General features: G+C 35.6%; 3 protein-coding genes across 3 annotated transcripts; 1 reads left to right on the plus strand and 2 right to left on the minus strand.

The window, feature by feature from the left end:
• Positions 1-476: 476 nt before the first annotated feature.
• Positions 477-3,299, minus strand: LOC105347155 (coiled-coil domain-containing protein 166). The gene is made up of 7 exons (XM_011456078.4): positions 3,081-3,299; positions 2,932-2,985; positions 2,555-2,609; positions 2,249-2,393; positions 1,901-1,980; positions 1,236-1,412; positions 477-1,060 (listed from the first exon to the last, which is right to left on the minus strand). The coding sequence occupies exons 1-7, from the start codon at positions 3,218-3,220 to the stop codon at positions 791-793; spliced, it is 921 nt and encodes a 306-aa protein (XP_011454380.2). The 5' UTR covers positions 3,221-3,299; the 3' UTR covers positions 477-790.
• A 127-nt stretch (positions 3,300-3,426) lies between these two features.
• On the plus strand, positions 3,427-6,784 carry LOC105347156 (U7 snRNA-associated Sm-like protein LSm11). Its single transcript, XM_011456080.4, has 4 exons — positions 3,427-3,868; positions 5,641-5,780; positions 5,947-6,018; positions 6,229-6,784. The coding sequence occupies exons 1-4, from the start codon at positions 3,445-3,447 to the stop codon at positions 6,769-6,771; spliced, it is 1,179 nt and encodes a 392-aa protein (XP_011454382.3). The 5' UTR covers positions 3,427-3,444; the 3' UTR covers positions 6,772-6,784.
• A 690-nt stretch (positions 6,785-7,474) lies between these two features.
• On the minus strand, positions 7,475-11,381 carry LOC105347190 (uncharacterized). Its single transcript, XM_034457625.2, has 6 exons — positions 10,393-11,381; positions 10,108-10,159; positions 9,394-10,024; positions 9,217-9,285; positions 9,021-9,102; positions 7,475-8,879 (listed from the first exon to the last, which is right to left on the minus strand). Exons 1-6 carry the CDS (start codon positions 10,500-10,502, stop codon positions 8,807-8,809), a joined length of 1,017 nt encoding a protein of 338 aa, XP_034313516.2. The 5' UTR covers positions 10,503-11,381; the 3' UTR covers positions 7,475-8,806.
• Between the last annotated feature and the right edge of the window lie 1,301 nt (positions 11,382-12,682).

The following is a 12,682-nucleotide window of genomic DNA, read 5'->3' on the forward strand; positions in this document are numbered from 1 at the left end:
GTAAAGGTCAGGGTTTTAAACTTATGCTACCTTTGGCTCAGTCTGGTTCATACTTCACTCTAGCTTTGAAGTGACTCCAATTTCAAGGTAAAAGGTCAAGGCCTATAGATCATTCTGTGCAATCCTTGTCCAAAGCCTTATCTGGCTTGTTTTCAGCATAGTGCTTGAGAGAAAAAAAGACGAAGGCCAAATTAAAGGCAGATCTCTTTGAAAGATCAAACTTGCATATTTTTTCTTTCTTTTGAGAAGATTTGTTTGATCTGATTTATATTTTAGCAAAATGTGCTTTGTTAAAATGTGAGTGCAAAGACCTTGAACTGACTTTCTAAGTCAACAGTCGAGGTCAAATCAAAGCCAGATATAAGTCCCATTCATTCTCATGTTTAGTCCTAAAACAAATTTCTAGGGCTCTCTCATGTTGTCACCATCTCGATGATCTTAAGATGAAATAAATATAATACTTGTAAAGCAATATATAAAGTAGAAATTATTTTAATCAACAAAAACAGGCAAAATAATTTTTACATCCAAAAATGAATATGATTGAATGTCTCACAAGTCACTTTTTCATATGGTTACAGTAACATATAGACCTCTCCTGTAAATGCATCACTGTACAGACTGTACAATCTGAGACCAAAGTAAGTGACATACTTATAGAGCCTTCAACTGCTCACACAAATAATGAATTCCTCTGGGTAAAACACATGCAAGAATTACGGTAGATAAAATTCACTGTTCTTGCATATGAACAAGGAAATATGCAGTTCCAGACTGTATACAGATTGCTTCACCTTCCTGCCTCCTCTTCAACATCCCCCTCACCATTGTCCAGCATATCAAACGCTTTCAGCACTTTGTGCTGTCTGGTGCTCCGGAGCTTTTTGAGATCGTCAGCATACTGCTGTTCTCTAAGCAGTTGTTTTCTCTGCTCCTCGAGATCTCGCTGATGAGCCTGGTAGACTCGAGTCATGTGAATAAGTTCCTGTAACTCCCTTCGTAAACGCCGGTTTTCCAGCTTGATTCTGTTGGTGTGATCTGAAAGACACTGGCTGGCCTCCTGTCAAACACAGAAAACAAATCTTTAGAACATGGTGTATTTAAACTTTGCCTATCCATCTTTATCTCCCCCCAGTCATTTCCCTTTTAGGGGCTTTATAAGAGGGAAAGCATAATTTTCATTTAAATTTTAGTGTATTAGAAATTCAGTTGTTGGAATTTCTTTCCTTGCTTACTTTGTTGGCTAATTTTTCCAAAGCCGTTATCCTGCTTTCTGAGTCTTGCTGGTACTCCCTTTTCTCTGCAAGGAATGTGGACTTAAGCTGTTGAATTGTGTCGGAGTGTTTGGACCTCATGACCATCACCTCTTTTTCCAGCTCTTTTATCTTGTCCAATTGGTCAGTTTGTAAATCCTGAAAAGGATTAACAGTAAAGTATATACGCGTACCAGTATATTTGTTGCTTGTACACATTATTGACATGCAAAAAATCTACCAGGAGTCATGTTATACTAACAAAATAGAGTTGGATATAAAAATTCTGAGAATTTTCCATGATTGAGTATCATATTTTTGTGATAAATAGTTCACCTACTCATATAATCATAAGGATAATATAATAAGCCATTGGGTAACTATTGTGTCCTTTTCAAACAAACTTTCTTCAAACCATATACAATAAATATTGTTCAAACCAATCAATTCTATATTACACAGTTAGTTATAAATCAAAAAAAAAACTTAAAATAGTTATCTCACTTCTGCATTTAATACTTTGCTTTTGGTTGAAAAACAAAACTTGAAATGGCATCACTTTATTCCCGGACAACATATAGTATATGATGGTTATCATTATAGTGCTACACTTTAATTAATACATGATTATAATGCAAAGGAAATACCTTGTATTCCTGAAGTTCTGATAACTCTTCTGTTGTTTTCTTTAGAATATTTTGTTTTTCAAACAGGAGGTTTTGAAGTGCTGCAAATGGGTTTTATATACATGAAATATATATATTCGTATGATCCCAAATGAAAATTTAATCTTTTAAGATTAAAGTGAAACATTAATTTTCCTACTTTGTGTTTGGCAGATTTAACTAATTAAAACATTTGGTTTAAAGCTATCATCATCAAAATGAAATTCTTTTCACTGAACATTGAATTAAATGATAGTGCATGTATTTTATGTTCATTAAGATAAAAAAAAAATTGAAAAATTAAAATAAACAAAGAGGTTTGGCACACACCTTGTTTCTTTTGGTTAAACTCTTCCTCCATGTTTTGTTTCTGGAAATCAATGTTCCTGATCTCCTCTTTGTTATGGTCACTCAGTGTGATGATAGTTGTCTTACGCTTTGTGGTTTTCTTCTCCATGTAACCCATGTACTCATGCTGTAAACACATCAAAAACATGAAATTGGTCATTTAAAAAAAAATTACTCTTGTATCTGAGATTCATGCATGTATATTTAATATGCAAAATATGAATACAAAAAAGAATATAAACCGATAGGCAAACTTTGAATAATGATTTCTATAAATTTGATACTGACACTTTCAACTCTGACGCGGCTCCCTTCTTGTTGTAGCCACTCATTTTCTTTACGTCTGTTTTATGAGTTAAGGACCAAAAACCAACGCTCTACCGACTAAGCTAAAGGGTCAATCGCAAGTAGGAACATGGCAATATTGAGCCTTATATATATCTTATACATGTTATCACACATGCACTATGGCTTAATAACCTGCATATAGTATACACCTCTATACAATCAAAAGATTCATAAATGTGATGTAAACATTAACATTATCGTTAACCATGTGTAGAATTCTCTCAATTAAAAAAAAGTATAAATGCATGCATGTTGTTATAAACATTTGTATGTATTATTATGAAATTGGATCAAATATGAATATCATTGAAGGATACAAATCTTCAACTCGTTTCTTTGCACTCTGTAGATCAGCAGTTACTTTTTCAAGCCTAGAAAAAGAATACGTGAGCATAATTTATTCATTAACAACATTTAAATGTACACCAGAGATAACTCGAACTAGACAGTAAGTTTGCATACATACTCTTGTTGCAACAATAACTCTTTCTCTGAAGGTTCTGGGGTACCAACTTTTCCTCCATCGGTTGCCCCGTCATCCTTATCTCCTTTCCCTCCTTTCTTTCCTTTGTTACCCTTTCCTTTTCCCTTTTTCTTTGGGGGCATCTTTTTTCCACCGCGCACTCTTGTTGACTATAGCAACGGATTTGTTTAGATAGTTTCGCACCCTGCTTAATTCAATTTTCCAAGAATTTAACATAAAATGTAAGTAACATATGAAACATATACAATTTATCAATATGATCTACTTTGAAAAGATCAAATAAAAACGAGTTTTTTCTTTGTACTTTTACGGAACTAAACAATTAATCGGGCACTGTCAAAAAATAATGGCTGCGCCCATAGAGGAGGCAGATTCGAACACAGAAAAACGTGAAAGTGAAGTCCTCGATGTCTTGTCGTCTGCTTTCGATCCATTAAGGGCTTTATACAGTAGAAGGGTGCAATTACCATGTCCAGACATATTGCCATTAAATAATATTGCTGAATATGATTCATACAGCAAAGGTGAATCTGTTAGGCAAAGAAGAGAACAAGAGAGACAGGTGGATAGCAAACAGCAGAAAAGCACACATGAGAAAAACGTTTCTAGCAGCAGTCAGAAGGAAAACCGACCAAAAGATGGTTCTTTACCCCGTACCATTGTTAATGTTGGTGATGTTTCAGGCAGTGGTGCGGATTTGGTGACAGACAAAAGTGATGGAAAAAGGAAACTTCATAGAAATAGAAGAACTGTCCTTACTAGAATGGAAGGTATACATATACTGGCCAAAGACCAATTCTCACCTGTGTGTTGTTATGTCATTAATCTACAAATAAAATTATATACAAAAAACGAATTAACAAGGTACAAGTACAAGAAATGGTACTTTGCAAGAATTGGTCTTAGGCCAGTAGTACATGTATCTTACATAATGTATTGTAACAGTTATATGTGTGTTAATACCGAGCGCAGCGAGAGGCGGGCGAAGTTCGCCTCGCGAAGCGAGGATTAATGGTAACACGTATATATAAGAAAATCAGTGAAAAATGAAAGTTGAATCAGGGGTACTAAGGCCAAAAAAAATTTCTTCCAGCCCTGGGCGCCGCCATATTGGCAGCCATTTTGTTTTTAAAAAGTTAGTTCGATCATTGATTGACTGGTACCTATCGATGTTTATTGCCCCTAACCTCGATTAAAATGTTCCAGTGTTTCAATGGAAGGTAATTTGAATGAAAAGAAATTAAAGAGGACACCAGATAAGTTTCAACAGTGCTTCAATCTAGAAACACGACTAGTTCTATGTATGTCTTATCAAATTATCAGTTGGAAAATAAAAACATTAACATCAAGGAACTGATCTCTTAGATACTAAATCAAGTATTCAATTATATTACCGAGGCAGTTATAAGAATTAAATTGATAAACAATGAAAGAAGAAATTTTAAAAAAGTCCGGAATAACGTAACTCTCTTCGGCTATTTCCGAAGACAAAACGTGTACGTTTTACGTCTGAAACATGACGTCATAATGTAGTCTGAGCACGCGACATTTAGTTAAACTTTGGCTAATGATTTGAGTTGGCAACCAGGCGGATCCTACTGTGTGCGTTTCAAATTAATTTTGTTCTACCAAAATCAAACTGCTTTGTGTTAAATCTGTGCTCGGCCCAACGGTTACACCGTTTACAAATTATGTTAACGGTGTGACCGTTGGACCGAGTGAGGATTTTTTTGTTTGAAACATAGACAGTTGGATCCGCCTGCTTTCTGCCAAAGTTAAACTATAAACCTGGCATGCTCAGTCTCAATTATGACTGACGTCATGTTTCATACATGACGTAAAAGTTGTGTCTTTGGAAATAGTCGAAAAAATGTATGTGATTCTGAGAATTTTTTATTTCTTCTTTCAATGCTTATTTATTTCATAAGTTGATAAATTTTCTATTTATACTTTATTCAGTTCCTTGATGAAATGATTTTATTTTTTTTACATCTATTAAAATTTGATAACACATGTGTGAAACTATAGTTTATATTATCTCCTGATTAAAGCACTGTTGTTATCTGGTTTGCATAGTTAATCATTTTCATTTAACTTACTTTCCATTGAAAACTTTGAAAGTTTCAAATAGAGTTAAATTAATGGACAATAAATGTAGAAAAGCGCCACTCATTTAATGAAGTCCAAAAATAAGCATTTCAGTGCTTAAATGCAATGTCAGAGGTTCTTTTAAAATATCATGAAGCCCAATTTACATATTCCATGCTTCTTTAATTTTCTTTAAAATGAGGTTTTATTCATTTATTGGCCTCTCCCTCAAAATGATCACACCATAAAACATATTACAAGTACATTTGAATTATATGGTTCAGAGAGGACAATTCACTGAAGGCACCGAATGTAATCAGTGGTAAACAGGAAAAAAATTGTGTGGTTGGGCTCAAATTTACCTAGAACCCCTTCATTTACCTATAGTGCTGAAACATTTTCTGTACATATTTACAGTCCTTGCATTATACATTCAAATCTTTCACATATCCAGGTTATGTAAGGGGACCACTTAGTGTTCTGCAAAGGTGTGTAACAGAGAGGCTGCTAATACAGGTGTGGATCCGCAGTGCAGTGGATTTACGGGGGATGTGTAAAGGATACCTCGTAGCATTTGATAAACACTTCAATCTAGTATGTACATTTTGCATTACATGTATTTCACACGTCCCACGAAAGCAATGAAATTAAAAAACTTTTCTCAGTTGATAAATGACCAAAACCTGAAAGGTCCATGGTTCAAATCCAACCCTGTTTGTCTGCATGTGCACATATTATTACTTCTGTCATATTCTTGCAGGCAATGATTGATGTTGATGAACTCTACAGATGCCCCATAGCTAAAGAAGCTCAGTTGCGCAAAGACAACAAGGTACTTGCATGTACATATTGAAACTTGCCACCAGTACCAAAATACATTGTAAACATATTTTGAGGAAAAGGCTTTCTGATATAGATTCTTGTAATACAGTATATAAGACTTGATTCATGATCATTCTTTTGAGAAACCTTAGTCATAAATAATAATGATCAGAAGTGAAAGTAGTTTCTGGGATAAATTTATAAGAATTTATATTTATAGAGAGAGAAAAGAAGACTTAAACAACTGAGAGAAAAAATGGCACTGCTGTCTGTTGTTGAGCCATTGGTTACCCCATCAGAGGCAAGTTCAGTGACAGAAAGTGAAACCCAGAGTGTAGCTTTTAAAGATGCAATCTCCTCAGACACTAGGCAGGGCCCACAAAAAGCAGACTCAGTTGCATTAGCTCCGGTTAATACCAAGTCTCTAAATCAGGCCATCAAAGACACAACTTCAAAGAGTCAACTGGAATTTATTTCTGGAAGTGAAGGCACTAAACAGGTTTCATCCATTGAAGACCCAAGCTCTGGACAAGTAAATTTAGTTGAACAAAATCCAGTTGTTGAACAAATTCCATCATGTGAACAAAGCCATTCTTTGCCAAGTGCAAAGGATAAAAATTCATCAAGTGATAAAGTACCCATTTCATCTATTGAGGAGCCACCTCCCCCTTCTTTGAATTCCTCCAATCCATTCATTGAAAGACATGTCAATCAGTTATTCATCAGGGGAGATAATGTTGTTTCTGTTATGATACTGGAATAAACCAGTTGTTTAAGTTTTGTTTTATTGGTATGTCTTGCATAGTCAATGCAAAGTTATGAGTTATGAATCATTAAAAAGGTGTATATGAACACTTCTCACTCTTTTTAGCTCACGTAAGCTGAAACCTCGCCATTTTATTGATGTCAGTCAGATATGTACATCTACACCTACTTGAATATCTGGTCGTTGGGTCAGCCCGTTCAAGTTCGTGCATGCGCGGATCCAGAAAATTTTTCGCCCCCCCCCCCCAGATCCGCGCATGTCGTGAATTTCGTGCTCTAAATGTAGTACATGTAACTTATCAGCTGTTTATAGTTTTGATCGAATGACATAAAAAATAATCCATACAAAAATACAAACAAGACAAGTAAAACTTATCTATTATAGCTACTTAACTTAATATAGCTGACATTCATTAAGCCAAACAATAAAACTCAAAGAAGTTTTTAAAAGTAAAACGAATGCGTGTATGCTCATACGGGAACGTCGTTTTATTCGATCGCGTAGATTTATGGCGTGTCAGTTCAAAAACATATGAACTACAACCGATTTTCATAAGAAATTAAGAGGAAAATATTTAATGGGTATACTTAAAAATCTGTATTTTTTTAGCGATATTTTTTTGGTAAATAATTTGTTTCCACGTGCTTATTGAAAGAAATAAACACTGGAAGGTTACTATACTTCAAACAAAAAATTGATAGGGTATTGTTTATATTAAGAAATAAATTACGGTCCCTTGCACGAAAATCTTAGATATCAGATAATTATAGCATTTGGATTTTAAATAAAAAAAAAATTAAATAAGCATTTTAAATTTTAAAAAACCATGTCGCGGAGAAAGGGGAAGGGGACCAACTCCTGGACACCCCCCCCCCCCCTTGGATCCGCCAAATGTTTGCAAGTTGTACAGTAATGTTGTTCTTGTATAATTTGAATAAAGTTAAATTTGAATTAAAACCCATGATGTGGATGTCAGCGACCTAGTTAATATATTGCCGTTAACACAACTACCCAAAGTCCAAGCTCTTGTTAAAATGGTTGTATTTGCGATATTGTAATGTTTATGCGGAAGTGCGCCGTCAAAACGTACGTGTAGCAACAATCCAGGATAAAGTTTCTTCTTTCAACCACGATACGAATTTCTATAATTTTTCATGGAAAGTACGTTTCAATTGAGTTATAGAAATGATTTTTTAGGAACTGTACAGTGGGTCGTTGCTGTGATCATTGTTGGTCGAAATCGGTGTTTAGGTCTTTGCTCCTCAGTGCCGATGGTCTTCTTGAACCAAAATTTGTCCAGCGTTTGTTTTCATCGTTGTCTGCGGCGTTTACTGTCCACTATTTAAAACTCATTATTCTTCTCTGGGACCCATGGACTAATTCTAACCACACTTGGCATCAATTAATTTTTGTTATAGACTTATAGGACTTTCAAATTTGTTTATATGAAGGACAACACTCCGTCCGTCCTAAAGTGGGAGGGAGGGTATAAATAGGAAATTTAAAAATGGAATGTTCAAAGTACAGCTAGGTTTCGCCAGGGAATAAAAAGTAGAAGTCGTGCAAGCATTTTTTACATACTCTAGTACTCTGTGATCAAGACAATAAAATGAACTTCGTTACTTTAATCAATGTATACGCATCACTGTAAGCATGTAAGGGAAATTCATATTTTGTGAATAGCATAACAATTTTACATGTTGATGTGTGAGAAACGGCATCTAACGTTCAAAGCTCATGGTTTTTATTTCCAGATTTGTCAACAATTCCAAATCTATCACTCGTGTATTTGTCAAACATTTTTGACACTGAATATTTTTGTCAATTCATAAATTGTTTACCTCAATTTAAAAAAGAGTTGAAAACAATGACGGAGATTAATAAAGAAATACTAGTATCCTTAATTTGGGGATTCTGGTTTGCGAGATTTTACTTTAAACTAGTCATGAGATCCTCACCAAGGCTTGTGTCTTTTGAAAAATCAAGACAAGAATTCAACAACAAACAATATTTATTCACGGTAATTAGTTCATTATAACAAATGCTGTCGCCGCAGTGTGCGACTGAGGAACTTGTTGTTGGCTTTGGGCTGAATTCTCTTCATTCTAAATGAAAACAAGAAGAAAAAATGTCAATACCATCATTATTTAATTTGAGAATTAAAAATCATATCATCAAAATTCTTTATTTTTTCTCAAAAATCTTTTATTAAGAAATTGTACAAAAGACTTGTACAGAAAACTCACTTTTTGTTGATTTCTGTGGTGTACACGTTCAGCCACATTGACACATTTCTAATCTGTCTCTCCATCGCCTCCTGAGCTCGCTCTGTAAAACGTTAATTTCAATCATTTATTGACCATTGTAGTTTATTAGGTTGAATATACCTTATATAACTGTTTTCCAATGATACAGTGTATTGTAGTATTTTTATGCATGTACCTGAATCAGCTCTCTGCGCGTCTATGGCGTTCAACTCAGCGGCAAGTTGGAATCTCAGTCTGCTGTTCTCTACAAATAATGAAAAAATAATTATTAGTTTATAACAAAAGATTACGAAGTTAGTGAATGAACACTATAAATATATAGAGTTTAGAAGATGCAGAAGAGTAAGGTCACCTTCTGCTAGACTGGCGACTCTCTTATTGACCATGTCAATGTGTTGTGCGTACGAGCGGGCCAGCCACAGAGCAGTGAGAAGGAGAACAAGCAGAAAGAGGATGAAGGTGAGGCGACACAGATCTTTGAAGGACAGAGAGGAGACAAAGTGGCTAATATGGTCTCTGATGCCGGTGCCGATCTGGAGTGTCCAACTGACAAAAGACGCCATGGACTCAGAGGTCGTATTCTGGACTGTGTTGAAGCCTTGCGCCAAGAGAGACGTGGTTCCATTGGTAAGTCTAATCACAACGTCACATACAGTGTCCAACCAATCGCCCGCAACAACTGAGCCTTTTCCAACTAAATCCAGCATCAAAGACTTGATATGTGAGCCGAAAGAGTGAATAGACTGGTTGATGTTGGCAAGAGTCGCCATGAACATGGTGCCCGAATCTCTGAAAGTGTCACTGAGTATTCTGACGCCCCGCGCCGAAAGAGACAGAGTTCTGTTGACAAGACCAATAACAACGCCATGCAAAGACTTGATGCCGTAGCCATACTCAAGAACTGATGGGACGTAAAGTAGAGAAGTGTTGGCAAGAGTCGCCAGAGGATTGCATGAGGAATCTGTCACTGTGCGATTAGCATTCTGTGAAAGAGCGAGTTCAATACAGTTTGGGGTAACCAGACCAGGAAATGGGAAAAACAACATTGGATGATTTAACCACTTACTGTAACAAGCCATGGGGCGTCTACCATTCTACTCCACATGGTTCCCCCAAATCTAAAACAATTACATCAATGTACTGCCATGTTGTATGTAATGTACCTGTACTGTATTCATTCAAGGTAGAAATGTATACATGTATCTTTACTCGAGTTACGCTAATGACTTCCTTTATGATATATGATTGTTTATTTTGATGACGTCATAATCACCACTTGAATCATATGAAGATATCTTACAATTGTTCCAATATTTCATTTAGTTTACTTTTCATAACCATTCATACTCACTCAGTTTTGTCCAGGATGTCTTGTGTCGTTACATGTACTGTAACATCCTGGCTAACTGAACGAATGCTCAAGGTTGCATAAAACACCATCAACATCAACATCTGATACATGTCTGAGGATTCAAGATTTCAACTGCTGCTGGGGGCTGGAAATTGCTCCTATATATACCCTTCTATATTTTTGTCCTTTCCTGATTGGTCGAAATCTAACAACAACGATTGGTGCTGTTTGGCGCTTATTGGCCAATGAGAAAAAGCGCAATATTTTGGTAAAATCGCCGTAAAACGTCATGAACGTTGAATTTGTGCTTCTTGTAGGATTTGCTTTCGATATTGCATGAATATACTATGGGTTTAAACGAAGATTTAGGTAAAAATTAATTACCATCTAAAAATTACATCAATTCTAACATGTTTCCAAAAAAATCGAATACTTGGTTTTAACAAACTAAGGATTTTTTTTAACGTCAGTTAAACATTTGTGAGTTCCTCTGACCAGTTGAAATTTTTTTATTTTGTCATCTTTATATTTTCAGCCGAAATATTTTAGTTAACATATGAATATTATTCATGTGCATTATTTAGATCACTGATTTTTTAAGCAAAATCATTTATTGCAAAGTATTTTTCACTTAATCGTCGTTAGCCAAGCAAGTGCATGAAAAGCACAAAATACAAAAGCCCGTTTTGTCTTGCTGTGCAGAGAGAAGATTTGAAAGATGATAATATAAAAGGCCTGAAGAAAATTACATTAAAACCAACCGGTTTTGACCAACAGAACAGCTATCATTGTCGTTTTTCTGTCGTATTACTACCATATTTAGTTTGGCGGCCATTTTTGTTTACGGTTTCTACCTTAGCATCATGACGTCATGACAACGGGAAAACGCTGTGTTCAGAATCATACGCGTACGTACAAAAGTTCCGAATATATTTTTGGCTGTAAAATATATCAAATGCATTTAGTTTTCACGTGTTATTTACAAAGTGAATAAAATAATTAATGACTATGTTTTTCATTTTTAAGTCACCAAAGCCCTTACAGTCACTTATGGACTGAAAGAAAATATCTCGTATAAAATTAAATCTTGAAATGAAAAGAATTCCGTTCATTCAAAACTATTTCCAATATGGGGGTGGAAGGTCAAAGGAATAACGTGTTAATTTTGTTAAGTGTGTAAGGGGGGGGGGGGTCCGAGAATCCCTCTGCCCCCATCCCATTTGGCCAGGTGGGCCCTCTATATATATACTTATGAGCTTGCCTTTTTACGGATCATAGAATAATGTTGAATATGTATGAAAATCTATAGGGGCCTACATGTCATGAAATATTTACTTACCTTAACATGCGCGGATCTAGAGGGGGGGTCGGGGGGGTCCCGACCCCCCCCCCCCCCCTGGAAAATGAAAATTTATTAAATTTACATAGTAAAATTATCGCGAAAATATGCCTCGGACCCCCCCTGGCAAACACAATTATCCTTCGGACCCCCCCTGGAAAAAATTTCTGGATCCGCGCATGCTTAAAGCATGAATTGATAATCCTAGGTGATAGGAATCACTGTATTAAAAAATTAATGTTCCAACATGGCGCTTCTCAAGTTATATACACATGTACGTCATTTTTGATACATTGTAATGTCGTCATATTATTTTTGAGAGGCCCCTTGCGAGGATCTTCATATGCTAAACATTTCATGCATCATTCTGTTACTGACATGTAGGCCTATAGTATATGACTTGTAAGTGTTGCATCTAATTCGAGATAATACATTCCTATATCCCGCATGAATAACCAAAGACGGCATTTTATCAAAATATATTTACATCTACTGAGTATGATTCCCTCTATTTCTTAATAAGGAAACTGATAGTTCATTCTCTATAGAAACAGCCAGCCTGAAATCTACACACCCCGTTTATCGATTGGTTGAATCCACTGCGGCTGAAACTGACACGCCCTGTACATCGATTGGTCGTAACCTACAGTGACCTAAGAAAAATCTCAGACTGCACGAAATCATGATGTCAGACTCAGTCTCACAGGAGACGATTTGGCTGTTTCTTTTAGTAACACGTACTTATGTACATCAACAGTAATTAAGTGAATTTTTTAGACTTACTTTTTATAATCAATTTATTAATAAGTTAAAAGAAAGATGTAAATATGAACAATAAAATGCTTTATTTGATGATATATGCGGGTTATGAAGGTAGCGATCATTGCAGAAAAAAATTACACAACCCACAATAGCGGGTTATGTATTTTTTCCTGCATTGTCGCCACCTTC

This window comes from Magallana gigas, chromosome 7, assembly GCF_963853765.1.
Source record: "Magallana gigas chromosome 7, xbMagGiga1.1, whole genome shotgun sequence".
Classification (NCBI taxonomy): domain Eukaryota; kingdom Metazoa; phylum Mollusca; class Bivalvia; order Ostreida; family Ostreidae; genus Magallana; species Magallana gigas.

Coding starts and splice junctions, on each gene's coding strand:
- LOC105347155 (XM_011456078.4), bottom strand. CDS start 3,220: ATGCCCCCAAAGAAAAAGGGAAAAGGAAAGGGTAACAAAGGAAAGAAA. Junction 2,986..3,080: donor GAGTTATTGTTGCAACAAGA/GTATGTATGCAA, acceptor TTCTTTTTCTAG/GCTTGAAAAAGTAACTGCTG. Junction 2,394..2,554: donor GCCGCGTCAGAGTTGAAAGT/GTCAGTATCAAA, acceptor ATGTGTTTACAG/CATGAGTACATGGGTTACAT.
- LOC105347156 (XM_011456080.4), top strand. CDS start 3,445: ATGGCTGCGCCCATAGAGGAGGCAGATTCGAACACAGAAAAACGTGAA. Junction 3,869..5,640: donor TGTCCTTACTAGAATGGAAG/GTATACATATAC, acceptor TCACATATCCAG/GTTATGTAAGGGGACCACTT. Junction 6,019..6,228: donor AGTTGCGCAAAGACAACAAG/GTACTTGCATGT, acceptor TTATATTTATAG/AGAGAGAAAAGAAGACTTAA.
- LOC105347190 (XM_034457625.2), bottom strand. CDS start 10,502: ATGTATCAGATGTTGATGTTGATGGTGTTTTATGCAACCTTGAGCATT. Junction 10,025..10,107: donor ACGCCCCATGGCTTGTTACA/GTAAGTGGTTAA, acceptor GCTCTTTCACAG/AATGCTAATCGCACAGTGAC. Junction 8,880..9,020: donor ACCACAGAAATCAACAAAAA/GTGAGTTTTCTG, acceptor GTTTTCATTTAG/AATGAAGAGAATTCAGCCCA.